The sequence below is a fragment of the Rattus rattus genome, chromosome 4 (genome assembly GCF_011064425.1).
Source record: "Rattus rattus isolate New Zealand chromosome 4, Rrattus_CSIRO_v1, whole genome shotgun sequence".
In the NCBI taxonomy this organism is placed as follows: Eukaryota; Metazoa; Chordata; class Mammalia; order Rodentia; family Muridae; genus Rattus; species Rattus rattus.
The window spans coordinates 31,178,049-31,195,520 of record NC_046157.1 but is presented as its reverse complement, the minus strand read 5'-3'; the positions used below and the strand labels follow the sequence as shown (position 1 = coordinate 31,195,520).

At 41.4% G+C, this 17,472-nt stretch overlaps 1 protein-coding gene across 2 annotated transcripts in view; it reads left to right on the top strand.

The window, feature by feature from the left end:
* Positions 1 to 3,962: 3,962 nt before the first annotated feature.
* The window catches only part of Nectin3 (nectin cell adhesion molecule 3), a 97,175-nt gene continuing 83,665 nt past the window's right edge, over positions 3,963 to 17,472 (top strand). Inside the window, exon 1 of one of the 2 annotated variants that reach the window (XM_032900260.1) lies at positions 3,963 to 4,375. In XM_032900260.1, coding sequence (XP_032756151.1) covers positions 4,216 to 4,375 — 160 coding nt within the window. In that variant the 5' untranslated portion in view covers positions 3,963 to 4,215. The remainder of the gene's footprint in view (positions 4,376 to 17,472) is intronic. The other variant, XM_032900259.1, reaches the window with a different exon arrangement.

Below are 17,472 nucleotides of genomic sequence, written 5' to 3'. Positions count from 1 at the left end.
GGAGCAAACACAGAGGGATCTCTAGATGTCCCTGGTTAGGAAAGTTTAGTTTATTTGATAATTCCAGTTTAGTGAGAGGCCCTGCCTCAAAAAAAGAACTATTGATGAAGATATGCAATAATGATTTCTGCCTTCATGTGCATATGCATGCAGGTAATATGCATCCCCCAAATAACACACACACACCACACACAGACACACAGACACACAGACACACACACACACACACACACACAAATAAACAAATGTATCATTTATGGCAACTAAGTCAAACTCTTAAGCAACTGTCAGAACCAATTTCTATCTTGAACTTGCAACATGATCAATACATGCTAAAGTCTTGAAAATTTTAATGAATTTCTGTTGAATTTTTTTTAACCATTAGACAGGAATTTGAGTATGGTACATCATGTTGGTAGAGTGGTTATTTAATCATCCAATCTGGGGTCTGAGTGCTTCCTTTTTAGTAGTAAAAAAAAAAAAAAAATACGAAGGGACCTGGGGGCCCTTGTAGAACTTTCACTTTACAGGGAAATGACAACAGACATTGCTCATTACATGTGTGGAGATGAACTGAACTAAGTGTACAGAATGTATGGAGGTGGTTCTTGCACAGTTTATCCTTGACAATCTCAATGAAAAAGTGTTAAAAGTTGGGCAAGCAGAAGTAGTGCAAACTAATGTTTTTAATAAGACATTGCGTTTGATATAAGGTTGAAACTTCTCAAAGGGGTACACAGTTCTGTGAATTTGTACCTTGCTTGTAGTCATTTGCACAATTCTTTTTCGGAATCCTGTTGGCCTAAGTGGCTCACATCACCTACAATGTCTATATGGTACCAGAGTCCAAACATTCTATAAACCATTGTTCACCTCATCCACTAGGGAAAAGGAGTGCTTCTTTAATGTGGTTACTGAGGATAGGGACAATCAGTTGATATATATAATGTCCAACCTGTTTTACAAAGGACTTGTTTGGTCAAAGGATTTTACTAGCTTCAAACTTTTGAACCAATTTGAAATCACCAGCACTTTCCATAATTACTTCACTGTAAATAGAAAATCTGTTTTCTTAGGTAAGAGTTAATGAACTCTGATGATTGGCAAAGAGTCTTTAAAAATGGGATCGAGCCCACCTTGATGCTTAACCTGAAATAATGAAACTCTTTTTGGCATTAGACTTGTGTTACTTTTTCTTCAGATGTTTTTCCTAACATGAAAATATGTATTCCAATATGCAATGGGATCAAAAAAATCTTAATGAATTAGTTCTATTTCTCAACCATATTCTTAATGGGAATTTATCTGTAAAGTTAGACAACTGAAATTTATATGAAGCCTAATAATGTTCTCATGTTACAGGTTTTAAAAAAAAAACAATAATTCTAGTCTTTGGAGAAAAAAGTTTTATTATGAAATGGAAAATCTTTTTCTTTGGTCTGAGTAGAGTTTGGTGAGGACAATGTGCTCTCAGACTAGAGATTTGAAAGCAGAAAATCATTTCCTAAGTAAAGTTTTTAGTTAAAAGAAATCTTGAGATCTCAATGGTGTCCACAGGAAGGCAAGAGGAAATCTGGCAGGCAAAAAAAAAAAAAAAAAAAAAAAAACACTGGACGGGGGTGGGGGGGGAATTGGGAACTGGCAGGCAGGGAGGGTTGGCAGAGCACTTAACCTCTGTGCCTAGGTTCCTGCAACTGTCAAGTAGGGATAATAGTAATTGCCACCCTCCCTGTGATATGAACGTGCGCTTTGACATCTCTGGCTGAAAGTGCCATATCAACACAAATTATTATTATTAGCACATAATGCGTGTATTCGCATAAAACACCAGAGCATTGCTTTTCATTCATTATATCACCTCTCTAAGCACAAGCACGTTCTCTCCATGTCTTTGCTTCGTTTATAGGAGAGAATATAATCATAGCAAGCTACTATCCACTGTTTCCATATAGAGAGGACTGTTTAAAAGCTCCGTATCACCCTTGTGAGATAGCCTCAACCTGTTAATTCCTTATAGCTTTTGCAGCAGATGGCACAGTAGCCCCCAAATTAAGCCTTTGGCACCTTTAAAAATGTTAGCTAAATTATTTTTCCTGGAATCTGGAACCGTCAGGGGAAGACTGGGGAAATGAAATTGGCTAACAATATTAAAATTTTGGTTAACATTTAACTGAATCGCAGCAACGTGTTAAAAGTGCTATCTAAACAGATAATTAGCTGGTAGTTGCAGCAGTGGGCTCTGTCTAAATTTAGCAGTGAAATTAGATTTAGGGAATGTGAAAATAGGGGAAGAAGTGTTCTCAAGGGAAGCAGTGGTGTCAGCACAGCTGAGGGATGTCACAATAGCTACATTTTGTCAATTATGAGCATCATCGGGGGGATCGCCCCAGCAATGCAGGGCAAGGTTTATTCATAAGTGCATCTTGAGGATAGGTGGGAAGGCGATAGAAAGCAGTGACTGCAGGAAGACTGGGGCAGGCAGATGGAGGGAGAAAGAAGGGGAAGGGGGCGGAGGTAAGGAATTAGAAGTAGCCCCAGTGCTGGGAGCAAGATAAAGAGAGCCTGGATAGAATGCTACGGAGGTGAGTAAAACATCATAAATCAGTGTTGAGACGAGGAGATCCTAGTGATTCAAAGTCTTGAGCACAGCGTTGTCTTGGGCACCAGGCAAGCTTAACTTTAGCTGCCACAGGCTTCTCTCTGGGTGGCTGATGTTATTCTTATTGGAGCACATCTATAGCTATCTGGTGGAGATGTTAGGACCAACATAAAATTAATGGTGTCCAGCCTTAGGACAGTGTCCTCCGCTTCCACCTCCCCCGCAGATAGCCCAAACTGTTCATCCATCTCCTTCCCACTACAGTTACTGGGGCTTCAAGGTCAAGTCACTCTGGCTGTGCGGGGCGGGTATATGAGGAGGGCAAGGCAGACAAGCTTTTGGGGGTTGAGGGAGGGTTATGGTGAATCACAGGCGCTCCTCTTTTAAGGGTAAATGTCTAATACTTCCCGAGGTCACTTTTCGGAGACTAATTCAAAGAGAAACAAGCGAGAAAATAAAATTACACGTGCGAACATGCGAACGATCAAAGAGAAAACAAGACCACACTCGAAGCCCTCGCAGTGGGAGAAATCCATGGCCTCCTGTTGCCGGTCGCCTGGCGCAGAAAGTGGACAACCAGGCAAGGCAGCCCAAGAGAAGCAAAAGCTAAAGAGCAAACCTTCCGGGGCCCTTCCTGTCCTCAAGGCAGATTCGCTGACCCCTCCAACAAGCATCCCTCCCAGAGAAAAAAAGGAAGGTTAAACGCCTGGGCCAACGCGCGGCCAGGACAGCGAGGCAGGATGCCCCTGGGGAGGAAGGAGGAGTGGAGATTCTCCTTTCAGTCCCCACGCCTGGGTGAGGAAGGAGAAGGCTGGTCCAGCCCCGCGGCATCCAGCTTCCCAAATTAGGCACCTCCCGCTCGGACCAGCGGAGAGTGGGTACCCGCATCTTGCCTTCCCCGAACTCCCTCCTCCCCGGTTCCCGGTTGTTCCCCGTCCCGCTGGGGAACCGCGACACTCGGGAGGAGAGAAGGGCAGGACTGGGAGTCCCACAGCCCTCCGCCTCAGAGCGCCTCGGTGTGCCCCGGCGGCCCCGGCCCCGCGAGGGGCGGAATGGGCGAGACCATCTCAAGCGCTGGCGAGGGGAGAGACGAGGCGGGGCCGAGGGGCGGGGCCGCCTTTCCTGGTCCAGATTGCTTAGCCTCGGGAGAAGCCCGGTTTTCCAAGTGGATGAAGTTTTTTTTTTTTCGAAGTGGGAGGAGCGTGTGGGGAGAGAGGGTGGGAGGAGACTCGGCGGGGTGGCTAGGCGTCCGGGCAGCCGGGCGGCGGGGAGGGCGGGTTCGTCCTGGTAGTGAGGGTCGGCGGCTCCCCTCCGCAGGGCGGGTGGTGCGTTCCGAGTTCCCAGGAGTTCGCGGCGGGCGGGGACCACGGGGAGGGGAGTGGCGGCGGCGGCGGCGGCGGGCGGCTCCCGCTTCAGCCTCGGCAGTGGCGTCGGCGACGGCGGAGTCGAGGCAGCCGCGAGCGCTCGGCCGAGTGGCGGCGGGCGGCGACGGCGCAGGAGCCGGGGGTTGAGGACACGCGCGCTGGCCCTTCCGCGCCGCGGCCGCCGCCGCCGCCGCCACCCAGAGCCTGAGGCGCCGGGGCGCGGGCGAGCGGGTGGGCCGGGGCAAGACGGGCATGGCGCGGACCCCGGGCCCGGCCCTGTTGTGTCCTGGAGGCGGCAAAGCACAACTTTCCTCGGCGTCTCCTCCCGCGGCCGGACTGCTGCTGCCGGCCCCGACGCCGCCGCCGCTGCTGCTGCTGCTCATTCCCCTGCTTCTCTTCTCCCGGCTCTGTGGTAGGTGAAGCGGGCGAGCGAGGGGCAGAGCGGGGCGGGCGCGGGCGGCGAGGCGAGGCGAGGCTAGGCAAGGCGGTTGTGCCGGGCGGTTGGCTGCGCGAGCGGCCGCCGCGGACTTTGCCTGGAAACTTTTCGCCGCGCCCCGGGCGAGGCCCGGGAAGGGCAGGGAAAGCGAACAGGGCGCCGACCGCTGGCTTCCCGCCCCCGAGGCCGCGCGGGTCGTCGCGCTGGGCCCCCAGGGCTGGCGGTGGAGCTCGGTGCGCGGAGCCCCGCGTGCCCCGGGAACCGTTACTTCCGAGCTGATGCGCCGAAGCGGAGAGCGCGGACTTCTGGGCTGAGGTTAGGATGCCGGGATGTATGTTGCCGCCTCCTCCTTTCTCCCCGATGAAACTTGAGCTCCAAGTCCGGAAACCGTGTGGACACTAGCCCGGCGCACTGAAGCCTTCGGGTCCACGCCTCCTGGCCTCCGGGAGAAGGCACCATCTTAAAAACCCACCCTGCGGTAGCATCCCTTCCAGCAGGATTTGTGCCCTGGCAACCTTTGGATCTTTGGGTTGATCCCAGCTGGAACCCGCACGCCTCCTTTCAGTTGTTGGACGTCCTTCACGCAGCCCCTGGTTATTTTAGAAGAAAACCTTGTTTCCAGGGACTCAACATTTACCTTTTGAATACATATTGCATCTACTGTCCCCTGGCTGTTGAAACAAGTAGCCTCAGGTTTCTCCCGTGTGCCTTTTGTATTCCAGGTTTAGGAGCTAATCTCTCTGTAAGTTCTCTTCCCGGAATCTGAGACTAGTTTAGAGACCCACTTCTTAAGGAAAATGAAAAAATTGATAAATTTGCTTTTCATGCCAGAGAAGTGGACGTGATAATCAGTGGACGGCACTGATTTGGTGAAGTAAAGCTACCATTCTTAGGAGATTGAATGTCCGGGTGATATCAGAATGCCGAGAGGTGTTGTTCATTTAAGGTTTGCCGACGGGAAATGGAGGAATAAAACTTAGGTTGTTCAGACACTGGTTCTCAGTGCATATGAAATCTTAAAGCTGTTGTTCTACCAGTATTTGTTCTAAGGGAGAGATGTGTACGGGGATTTCCTTAGTGCTATCATGCAGAGGAAAGAAAATCTGCTACTGGTAGGTGAGTCAGGGTAGTTGGTTCAGAGGGAGAGGAAATTATGTTGAGATTGAGTGCCACTTACAGACTGAGAATTTTAGTACATTTCCAGTGCTGTAAGGCAAGTTTTTGATTTACATGGAATGCTTTGTGATAAAGGACACGCTATCTAGTCCAGTTTGCATATCCCCACTCCCCAGACGTTTGGTCCTGAGACAACAGTTTTTTAGCCCTTTAAGTTGTTAACTCACTTTGAAGGTAATATTAAATTCTAGATTGAATTTGTATGTTGTTCATATGAGCCATTAAGGAGAATCGTGGATGGTGCTTAATTAGGATTTCAGATTCATGATAAGTGGAAGTGGGGGGTGGTGTAGATAGGCATTTTACTGTGGTGACTTAGTTTGTGGTAAGTACTGAAAGAGTGTTTGTAGGTCTAGAGGGCGTTTTGTCTAGACAAAACCCAACGGGAGACTGAAATGATGCAAAAGTTGTTAGAGGAAATAGTTTGTATTGGGAATTTCATCGTGGCTGTGTCAGTGAGTTGTTTATTACTTCTGGGAACAAACATTAGTTTTTCCATAGAAGAAAATACATTTTAAGGGGATCCTGTATAGTGTTCTCATAGAGAAGGATGATCAGTTATTTTAGAGCCCAGTAAACTAAGCAGTGTGGGGAAGCACACTGATTTAGTCTGTATGGGAGTTTTTAAGAGTCAACTCTACTTGGCTGTTGTAGGTACAGATAGTAGCCATGTTACTGTGCCCCACTCATTTAAAGGGCTGCCTTTTTGGGCTTGTGTTATAACACCCTAATTTGCAAGTGCTTATGACACTTTTTTTAAATCAGCCTCTATTTTAGAATGCAGTGTTTGAATAGGACACAGTTGTCTTGACTTAGTAAGTATAGAAACGATTTTCATGTGAGCTTTTTTTAAATTCCCCTTGCTAACGACCTGTTGATATATGAATGATAGTAATATTAACATCCCACAGTACTAACACGCTTTGACTCATGCCTACTGTTTGAATGACTCAGTTTGAATGATTGAATAGAGTTTTAGAGTTGGTTCGTAGACTTTAAAAAAGATGACCCTGCCTGATTGTTAATCAGAATGCTCTTCTTTATCATTTGCGGTTTTAAAATTTTTAGACAAGTTGGTTTAAATTTAGCATTGCATTAGTTGGTATGTTTAACATCATCATGTTAATGTGACTGCTAAAAATACCCCTCATCCCTGGTAGACCTTATATTTTGAAAAAAATATATGTAAATGCTAGAGTTGGTAGTGCTTGGGGACTGTCCGATATCTCATTTGAACAGCTAAACTTTTCTCCTGGGGTCTTGGGGACAGGGTCTCACTGTCTAGTTGACATTGGCCTCAAATTCCTGATCCACCTGTTACCCTCCTAAATTCTGGGATTATGTAAGTATGCCACCATATGTAGGCTTTGAGAGCTGAAGTTTTAAAGAGCTTCAGCGGTGGAGAAATTGCCAGTTTTTTACAGTCTAAGACATTCTAGTTACAAGGTCTAAGGGACCAAGTTTGTGACATCTGACCCAAACCCAATTTCTTTAAGTCTGAAATTCCATATTCCTTTGTAATTATAATTATCAATTGATATTGTACGTGGCTTCCTCTTTCTTCCTACATTTTTTGGGGAGGTTGAGAACATTGTTTTATCAGCAGTGTGACATTGAAGTATTAGGAAGTGGGAGTTTTGATCGTTCTATGGCCATTGGTCTTTGGGGTTCTGCCATCATGGCTCTGCCTTTTGACCAAGGCTTTGTCTTATAACGGATGTTTAGAAGGTGGTGGCAAATAAGCTACCATATAATTGCAAACCTTTAAAAACACTTTGAATAGTTTTAGGGACTTTCTAAGCACTTGGGAATGCATGGTTGGCAGTGTGTTGCCCACAACATGCTTGCAAGTGTTCCCATAGAAAGAAAGGAAGGGGATTGCAGGAAAGGTTAGTGTTTCTGTAAAGAAGTGTATGAGATTCTCTGAGTTTCTAAATGAGTCTGCTCTAAAGGGGATAGAAGAACAGTAGGGAAACAGACCTACGTGAGGCCAAAACTCACTTTAATGTATGTATGTACGTATGTATATATGTATGTGTGTATGTATGTGTATATATGTATGTGTATATGTATGTGTATATATTTCTCTAGAGATGGAATCTAGGGAATTACATATTATAAGCAAGTACATTTACAACTGGACTATAGCCTGACTCTTAAAAATCACTTTAAAAAAATCATTTGAGTCGGACCTTCGTGAAATTAGACAGGTTAGTGATATGATATCCATCTGTTTCTCCTCCCTTTTCTCACCCTCTTACTGAAACTTATGATTTAGTCACTAAAAAGTCAATCTGATTCTGAATGAAGATTGCCACTTAGTAAAGATTAATTATTTGCAGGTTACATGTAGTATCCTACTGATATGGTTCTTAGAATATTAAAAGAAAGAATTAACTAAAACACTTAGAGTACATAGGTGTGCTTAGAGTACATAGTACATACTAGCTTACTACATTGTATATTATAAACTGTCAGTCCTGGCTAGGGGACTCTTAATCCTAAATAGTCGAGTTTCTAATTAAATTGATACTTCACATGTTTATTAGACTATATAACATAATCAGAAATGTTTATTAGATATACTTTATATAAACAAAGATCTAGCTGTTTCAGAAAACTAGAATATAGTCAAATTAAATGTGTATTAGCGTGGAAACTACTTGAATCCTCCCTTGGCCATGTTGAATGTGCTTTAAGATTTGGCAAGTTTCCATAGGGTCACTTAGAAAATTAGTGATTATATTGAACATGTGGGGTGGAGAAGGGAAGGGAGACACAATCTGGACACCACTCTGTATCTGTAACATCAGGTTAGGGTCTGTGTGAGTCTTTATGAATTATTGGAATGGCATCCAAGTTTAGGAGCGATAAAACCTTGCTTCTTTCTACAGAATCAGAACTAGGTATGTGTGTGCTTTTATTATGAATATTTATTGGCACACCTTACTTATGCCAGCCTTGTCGATGTCATCAGACTCTTAATTTGAAATACTTGGGATTGGGTATGTTTCAGGTTTAAGATAAAAAATAATCAGAATATTTTATTTTATGTGAAAATGATTTGTTTGTTATAAATAATCATGTGGGCCTGGTGCTTATGGAGGTCAAAAGAAGGAATCAGATCCTCTGGAACTGGAGATGAGAATTGTTGTGAACCACCATGTGGGTGCTGGGAACTGAACTTGGACCCCCTATGGAAACTGCAAATGTCCTTTACTGCTGAGCCATCTCTCTTGCCCTGAGACTTGGGTATTGGAATATACATACAGGTGATGTGATAATCATGATAGGACCGATCTAAATGTGTTCAAGTTTCTCATATTCCTTGTACACTTAACTTTAAGGTAACTTCATACAATGTTTTCAGTAACTTTGTGCATAGTATGATATTTTCTACTTGTGGCAACGTGTGCAAAGGTTTTTATTTGGGAGCATCTTGAATTTGGGATTGTGGATGTTCAACTTACATATTTGCATATACATACATATGTATTAGTACCTTACAAATTTTTTTTCTTTTTTTCCGGAGCTGAGGACCGAACCCAGGGCCTTGCTTGCGCTTGCTAGGCAAGCTCTACCACTGAGCTAAATCCCCAACCCCCCTTTTGATAATGCATCTTGCATCTTTATAAAGAAGTAAACTTTCTAGTTATTGCTAGTCATTAAAAAGTAATTGAAGAGAAGCTAGCTTTGATAGTCTTATTAAAAATAAGACTTATTTGATAGTCTTATTAAAAATAAGCATTTTGACATTCTATAATTTACCTATTAAAACTAGTAAGTGTATTTCCATAGAGTGTCCTGTTAACTCTTAGCCTTCATAAAAATTCATATTAAGAGCTGTATAATTTATAAAAGACATTTAATTAATAAATACTATTATATGTAAATTGGAGTAAAATAATCCTTAAGACAATAATGGAATTTTAAATATTCTGTGTGCTAAGCATTCAGAAAACACTTTGAATATCCATACACCATTAGTTTGTTGTACTTTTGTCTTTTAAATATATTTTTGCTTAAAATTGCCTTGTAATTCTTAAACACATGTACTTTACTGAATTTCATTAAGCTCATGATTTAAATTTTTAAAATTACTTTTTTTTTGTTTTGTTTTGTTTTGGACACAAAGTCTTACTATGTAGATATGTCTAGCTTGCAACTCACTATGTAGACAGGTTGACCTTGAACTCGAGCTCCAGTGTACTTCTACCACCCAGTGCTGGGCTTAAAAGAATTTGTCACCACCCCCAACTTATGTATTTTTCATGTGTGTGCATGTCCACGTGTGTGTGGGTGCACATATTTATGTAGGTGTTTGTATGTGAGTGTGCACATGAAGGCCAGAGGTAGAGATTGACGGTCTATTTTTTCTCTTTCTCTCTGTATTCACTGAGGTAAGTCTCTTGCACCCAGAGCTAGAAGGCAGGGATGGTCTGGCTGGCCTGGAGATCCCCTTGCCTGTTCCTCCCAAGGTTGCCATTACAACCTCCCAGCATTTATGTGGGTTCTAGGGATCAGTACCTTCTTTCTTACATGAAAAGCACCTTAATTATTGAGCCTTCTCCCTTCCCAGTAAGATGTTTATTTATTTTTTTTAGTAGAGTCTGACAGTTCGTTCATTTAGGTTTATTAAAAACATTATTAAGGGTGGACTTGAGGTTTTTTTTCCCTAAATGGCTCTTTTATAGGTTATCAACTTAAAATTTCAGTGAGGATTGCCTCACATTTGTCTTCATAATTCTATATTGCATATTTTGTGGTTACCTTACAAAGGATATTTATGCTTATGTTATAACTTTTATACATTTGCTTTAAACTAGTGTAGGCTTATTTTCTTGTAGGCTTATTGATTGCTTTCCATTCATGTACTAATCGTACAAGCAGGGAAGAGAAGAGCTGGTGTATTGTGAGTTGGAGAGCATTGAGTTCCGAGGTGTTTTGAGAGACACTTTTAGAATCTTCCCCCAGATGATTCTACTTGTTGCAACCTTTCATTTACAGCCTGACCAGATGAGCAGGCTCTGAAACAGATGCACTGCACCATCTTCTTCACCTGTCTGTATTTGCATGTGCTTGTCATGAGGTGGGGAGCACTCAAGTTTCTTAAAGAGTTTAACAACAAAATCAAGCTTAGTCTTAAGTGCACATGTGTATAATATGGTGTAATGAAACCTACATAATTTTGTTTTCCTAACATTACATTTAAAGGTTTAAAAGTAAACATGACATGAGGTAACCAAATACCATTTCAGCATTTAATTGATAATAAAATTGTAGATATTTATTTTTTATGTTACAGTTTTTCAGTCTTGTTGGCATTTTACACTTAAAGTTGGTTTCAATTTAGATAAGTCACACTCACAGTTGTGAGATGAATTGTAGATGATGTCTACCCTTTCAGACACTGAAGTAGTAAACTATAAATTGTCTCTGAAGTATGTTATCCTCTTTGGGCCTAAAGTCACATTGTTCTACCAACTTATACCCTAAAGTACTTGCTGTAAGAATGGCCTTCCTCACAAAGGCATCCTTCACAACTGCTTACATACAGTGAGAATGTCAATCCATTTCCCTGTGGTTTTATGTTCAGAATAGTGTTGGTAGGAGTTTTTCATGGAACATTCATCTTGGGAAGAAAATACCATGATTAATGTATTTGGGGATTGAAAAAGGTATATACTATATAGTTAATACCTCTCACAAAAGTTCATGGTGTGCATTACATTATTAGCGGGCTAAGAACTTGCTTTATGAAGCAATCTATTATAACTATTCTTTTTACGAAAAATTATGTTGTAAAAGTTATACTATATAAAATATGTTAAGGCAGATATGAACTGTTGAGATGTATTATAAATTTGAGGTTCGAACTAGGGAAGATTGATAGGCCTGGCTTTCTTTCCCGGTTTTCTTACTTTCCCATTGTAGTTTGTTTTGTTTTATCTGTTGGTTTTTCATTGCTATACCCATTTTGGATTTGAAGAAGTTCAAAATTGCCCTTTTGGAGGAATGTAACTTTTCTTCAGTGGTATTGTAAAATCAGCTGTGTTATTTAAGTAGTGTGGGTGTAGTTTAAATAGCTTCCAGTGGGGGCATATCTTTATAATTTGCATGAAGTGGGTAAATTTAGGATTGGTAGCATGTTATCTTACAATGTAAATATTCCAGACCTTCTGTTGTGGAAGACATAAAAGTACCAAGGAAAAAACCTAAAAATAGGTTGTTCATAGAGCTAGCCCTTCAAGTCAGTAACTGAGAGTATTACAATTAAGAATGTGGTACACACTTCAGAGAACAAAAGTATACAGTACTGGAAAACTGTGACAAGATTAGCTTTAAACAAATTATTCTGTGAATTGGGCATGATAGAAATGATTGTCTTTACAAAATATTTTGGACCATTGTTTTTGAAGACTTAGAATAAAATTTCTTAAATATAGCTACATTGAGTTAGGTTAAAATTAATTTCAGAATGGTCTTGTCATTGTGGATTCAATTTGATTTAAATTAGAGATAATTGTTTATGGCTCTAAGTTCAACTTAATGCTAAGGCAGTCAGTAAAATGATTTTAACTGGTTTAGAAATTGGTTAGGTCCTTAGAAAAAAAATGTCTTTTTTTTTTTTTTTTTTTTTTTTTTTTCCGAGCTGGGGACCAAACCCAGGGCCTTGAGCTTGCCAGGCAAGCGCTCTACCACTGAGCTAAATCCCCAACCCAAAAATGTCTTTTTTAATGCTTTTACTTAATCGTTTTTGAAGAGATTATGACTGAGAGTGGGTGGGGTAGTGCACACAGAGAACACTTGAACCTTGGTTTAAGGGTGCAAGCACACCGCAGAAGCATTTCTCACTAACTCGGAAGTCTGCTTCACGTTAGTTAATAGCCGACATAGCCTCTCTGAATGCTTGCAATTCTTGTAAAACTTGAGAGAGATAAACAAATAACTAGCATAAGACTCTAAAAACATGCCAGTAAGATACTCATGTGAATATCGATTTTTATACTAGCGTCTTCATTCACAAGCAGCGTTTAAATAGAATGAAATTTAGCATAAAATGTTGTAAAGAGTTGCAGTTTTCTTTCGTTTATTGTTTACTAATGTAATGTCAAAAGACTTTTTTTTTAAGTTGCTGTAGACCCTATACCTGGCTGGTTTTTAAATGAAAAAAGAGGGTATATAAAGTCTAGGATTGGTAATAGTGATGAACACGTACGTCTTAGAAAAATATGGCTGCCTGGTTAAAGTATGGCATTTTATTTCTGTATCTAAGAAGATAGTTCAAAAGTAAAAATAGATTATTTTCATGGTTTTAGTGGGAAAACCTTTTCAATTTAAGACTGGAAGTAATTAATGATTATAGTGCCTATTTTGAAGCCACGCATTGTTATTAAACTTATTTGTTTATATATAAATACACAGATTTGGATGTACGTGAAAATGTTTATATATGTGTGTATCTGCATGTATATACATACATACATATATACAAAAATTTTCATAACATTCCAAAAACCTCTTGCCTCCAAAGCTTTAATTTTGATGATGTATTTTGAGATTGAAGTTTTCTCTGAGGCTACTTGTGTTGCTTTGCTGCCCTCTACAGTCTTCTGGAGTAGCGGCTCTGTTTGTATTAATAGCTTCTTTTCCTATCAGATGGTTAGAGTACTTGTTGATTTGTGAAGTTTAAGTCTAAAGAGTGGGTTGAATAATATTTATAGTTAAGTTAAATGTGCTGAGGTTTAGGTAATTATAACAGTTGATCTTGTTATATAGAAATTAAAGGATTTAGAAACTGGATCCAGAGAGAGGTGCTGGTCATTGACTATTACTCAACATGATACCAGACTATATGTCATGGTACTTTCAGGAATGATGATCAAGAAAGCCTAAAAGAGATGCAAATAGAGTTCAGCTGAGTGAAATTGTTATTTCAGATAGGAAGGAGACTTCCCCACCTTTTATTAAACAAAGAACGCCCCTTTGGAATACTGGATCTTAAGATATGTACAGTTTATTTCTTTTTACAGCACCAGGGATCAAATGTCAGGCCTTGAACATGCTAGGCAAACACTTTCCCATTGAGCTATATGGCTTGCACCTAAGAAATATTAAGCTCAGTGTCAGGAGATCCGCATCGAAGGTGTGTGTGTGTGTGCGTGTGCGTGCGTGTGTGTGTAAGAAGAGACATATAGACAGAAACAGAGACTTAATTACTTTCTTCCTCTAAATGATACTGCATTCACACAGTTGTTGTTGAAATTAAGTTGTATTCCAGATGTACAACAAAACAAGTGTAAAGTGCTGTGGAGTAGGACCTGGTGCTGCCGGTCTGCAGTCTCAGCTACTCACAGGGTTGAGACAGGAGGATTTCAGTCAAATATTCAAGAACGTGAGCCTACCAGCATAGTGAGACCTTGTCTTAAAGAGATTTGAGCATATAGCTCAGTGGTAGTGCACAAGTCTAGCTTGCATTAGACTTTGTCTTCTGTCTCCAGTACTATAAAAATAAATGAAAATTGTTTGTAGGATTATAGGAAGAATATCTTTTACTATTGATAAAGGCTTGAGGAATCTAACATTCATAGCTGAGTCATGAACGAATCACTTATATTTACATTTACCATTATGTGGGAATCTAGTGAAGCAGGAGATAGTACATTGAAAAGACCGTTGGGGTAAGGATTCTAGAAGGAATTTCTACTTCTGTGGCATTCAAGTAGGAACTTTTGGAGGCAAATGATTATTTTTCCTAGCTAAGATTGGACTGGTTAACAGGTGCTATGGTAGTTTGAATGAGAACTCTGTGGGCTTTACTTGAACACGTGGTCTCAGTAGATGTGAGTTGGGGAAGTCATGGCGATGCTGGGAGTTGGGGCCTTACTGGAGGAGGTGCATCAGTTACTGCTCCCTCTCTCTACCCTTTGTGTGTGGATGGGAATCACACACTCAGTTCCTACTCTGGCTTCCATGCCGTTTCTTCTCTGCCTTTATGAACTTTCCTCTGGAGCCACATGCCCAAATAAACTAATGTCTTTCTTAAGTTGCTTCTTAACAGCAAAAGAAAAGTGACTACTAAGAGAAAATGGAAGGGTGCTGTGAAGAATGTGGGCCCATTAGTTTTGAAGGAATATGGAGTGCTTTGGAAGTTTGGACTAGCAAAGCTGTTAAATGCTGTAACAGAGCTCACCAAGGCATCGTCATAGGAATCCCTGAGACAGAAGTTCTCAGAGTAATGTGTACAGGGGAGACCTGGCTCGGGAAGTTCAAAGGTAGAATAAAGAGGTAGCAGTTGGACCACAGCCATTTGTATGATATTTCGTCAAATAATCTGATTGCATTATACCCTTGTCCCAAGAACTTACCTGAAGCTAAATTAAATAAGTCCTTTAGTAGAAAAGATTTGATGATAGTTGATTGATATTGAGTCTGTTGGCATGATTAATTCTTTGGGGGAAATTTACATTTGGAAAAGTAAGCAGGGCAAAAACAAAGGAGAAGAAAAAGTGACGGGGAAAAACTTGTGTAAATGTGGTTCAGATGGGGCAGGGTCAATCTCAAGCTGGCAGCAGAACTGTGGGCAGTGTCATCCGCATTCTGCTGTTTGGAAATCAGAAAGATGACAGACTCAGAGGGTAATGGATTCTTCCTCTGCAGTGTCAGAGAGGTATTGAGTCCAAACAATGTATGTCATGGTTGATGTTCTCAAGAGAAGGCCCTGTGAATCTATGAAGGTAAAGCCTGGGTTGTGGTGGAAACCCCAGGTTGTTGGAGATGCCAGAGCAGTGAGGGATCTGTCAAGGAGAGCTTTATACAGAGAGCAGCGCAGCCCAAGAGAAAGATGTGTGCTGCAGACAACAAAGCTGGGGGAATACTGAAGTCCCAAATGTGGGTTTGGAGAGATTTAATGATTGCCCTGATAGGACTCCACTCTTGTTTTGGTCCAGTAGTCTTCTCCTCACCATGCTTCTATTTTCTCTTTTGGAATAATAATGTGTATTCTTTGCAATTGTGTGTTGAGTATGTAATTTATTTCTGATTTAATGGGGTCATGAGTAAGAGATTGCCTTAAGTCTCAAAAGAGACTTTGGATATTAGACTATTGAGTAGTGAGACTTCAAGATTATGGAGACTTTTGAACTTTGACAAAATGCCTTTGGCATTCTATGGCCATGAGCCTGTGGGCAGGGCAGGGGCTTAATGTGGTGGTTTTGATGAGAAATGTGCCCTACCCTGACTCATGTATTTGAACAATGTCCCAAGCTAGTGTTGCTGTTAAGGGTGACTATGGGACCTTTAGGAGACGGATCCTTGCTGAAGGAAGTAAATGATCAGGTGAGCTTTGAGGGTTTGTTTACTCCTCTCCCTTCCTGTTTGTTCTGATTCTTGTGTATGGATGGAAATGGGATCACATCATTTCTCCCTGCTGCTGCCTTGTCGTGCATTCCTGCCGTTGTGGACTCTGAAACTGTAAGCCTGTTCTTCCTTAACTTGTTTTGGTTAGACCATTTTATCACAGTGATGGGAAAGTAACTGACTGAGAGGCTTTTGAAGGAAGGTAGCTATAGAGTCAACACTGTGGCTGAGTGTACATTAGTGGGTTCTGTTACTGCTGCATCAATGCTACGAGAGGCAAAAGTGGTCATTGGGAAGATAGGACTCCAAAATAAATGACAATATGTTAGGAAGACTTGAAAGGAGGAATGAATCTGAGAAGTAGAAGTACTTGGGTATCATTGTGACTCAGGGAGGAGTTAGATAAGAACTTGGATTTCTCCTTTAAGTGAGCAGCAAAGAGTAGTGATGGTATTGATTAATCAGTTCATTAATTATGGTGCCTATTCTTTAGATGCACTTGGAATGAAGTAGGATGCGATGTTGGGAATTGTTAGGATTAAGATACACTTGTATTTGGAGCTATTTGTGAGATTATATGACACAATAGAAGAAAGAGGGGGGTTGGGGATTTAGCTCAGTGGTAGAGCGCTTGCCTAGCAAACACAAGGCCCTGGGTTCGGTCCTCAGCTCCAAAAAAAAAAAAGAAAGAGGGATCCGGACGAAAAGCAGAAAGGGAACTAAGAAAGGGAAGATGGAAAGATCAAAGTGTTTCGATTAGATAAGCTGTCAGAGGGAGGAGGAGAGGCAAGGGTAATTTGGAGGGCTGACAAGATAGCAATGCCTTTGGATTGGTGAAGGGAGTAGAGATAAACCACTCTGTAGACAGTTTCATAAAACAGTGTCTGCTTTATTGCATGGGAGCAACCTCTTAAATAGTGGAAGCTTTTGTACTGTGAATGGTTAGCACATTACCTTGGATTGGATCACGGACACTAATATCACTAGGAAGAAGCACATTAAAGGAGATTGGGAGAATGCAGACTTATCCTCAGGCCAGATACTGTATACTACATCAGAATTCAGTACTCTGACTTCCATTATGACGTGCCATTTCTCTTATTTAGAAGTTCAATGTGCCAGGCCATGCCTGTATTTTCTACTATAGCAGGAGATAGGTCAGTTGGTACAATGCTTTCTTAGCACACATGGGCCCCAGGTCTGAGCACACAAGCCACATATTGTGACTCACACCTGGAATCCTTGCGGAGGGAAGAATCCTTGGGTCAGGAGAATCAGAAGCTCAGGGTCATTCTTTGAAACTGGTCTGGAATACATGAGACCCTGACTTGGTGCATAGAGGAAGAAAGGGGGAAAAAAGCTTTTAATAAGTAGACAAGTCGATCACTAGTCAGGAAGAAAAAGACTCAATTTTGTGTATGTATGTATGGATGTGTATGCCCATGGAGTGCTATAAGAGGGCATCAGATCCCCTTTAAATCCTGGAACAGGATTCAAAGATGGTTATAAGCTGCTCTAAATATGAGTGCTAGGAACCA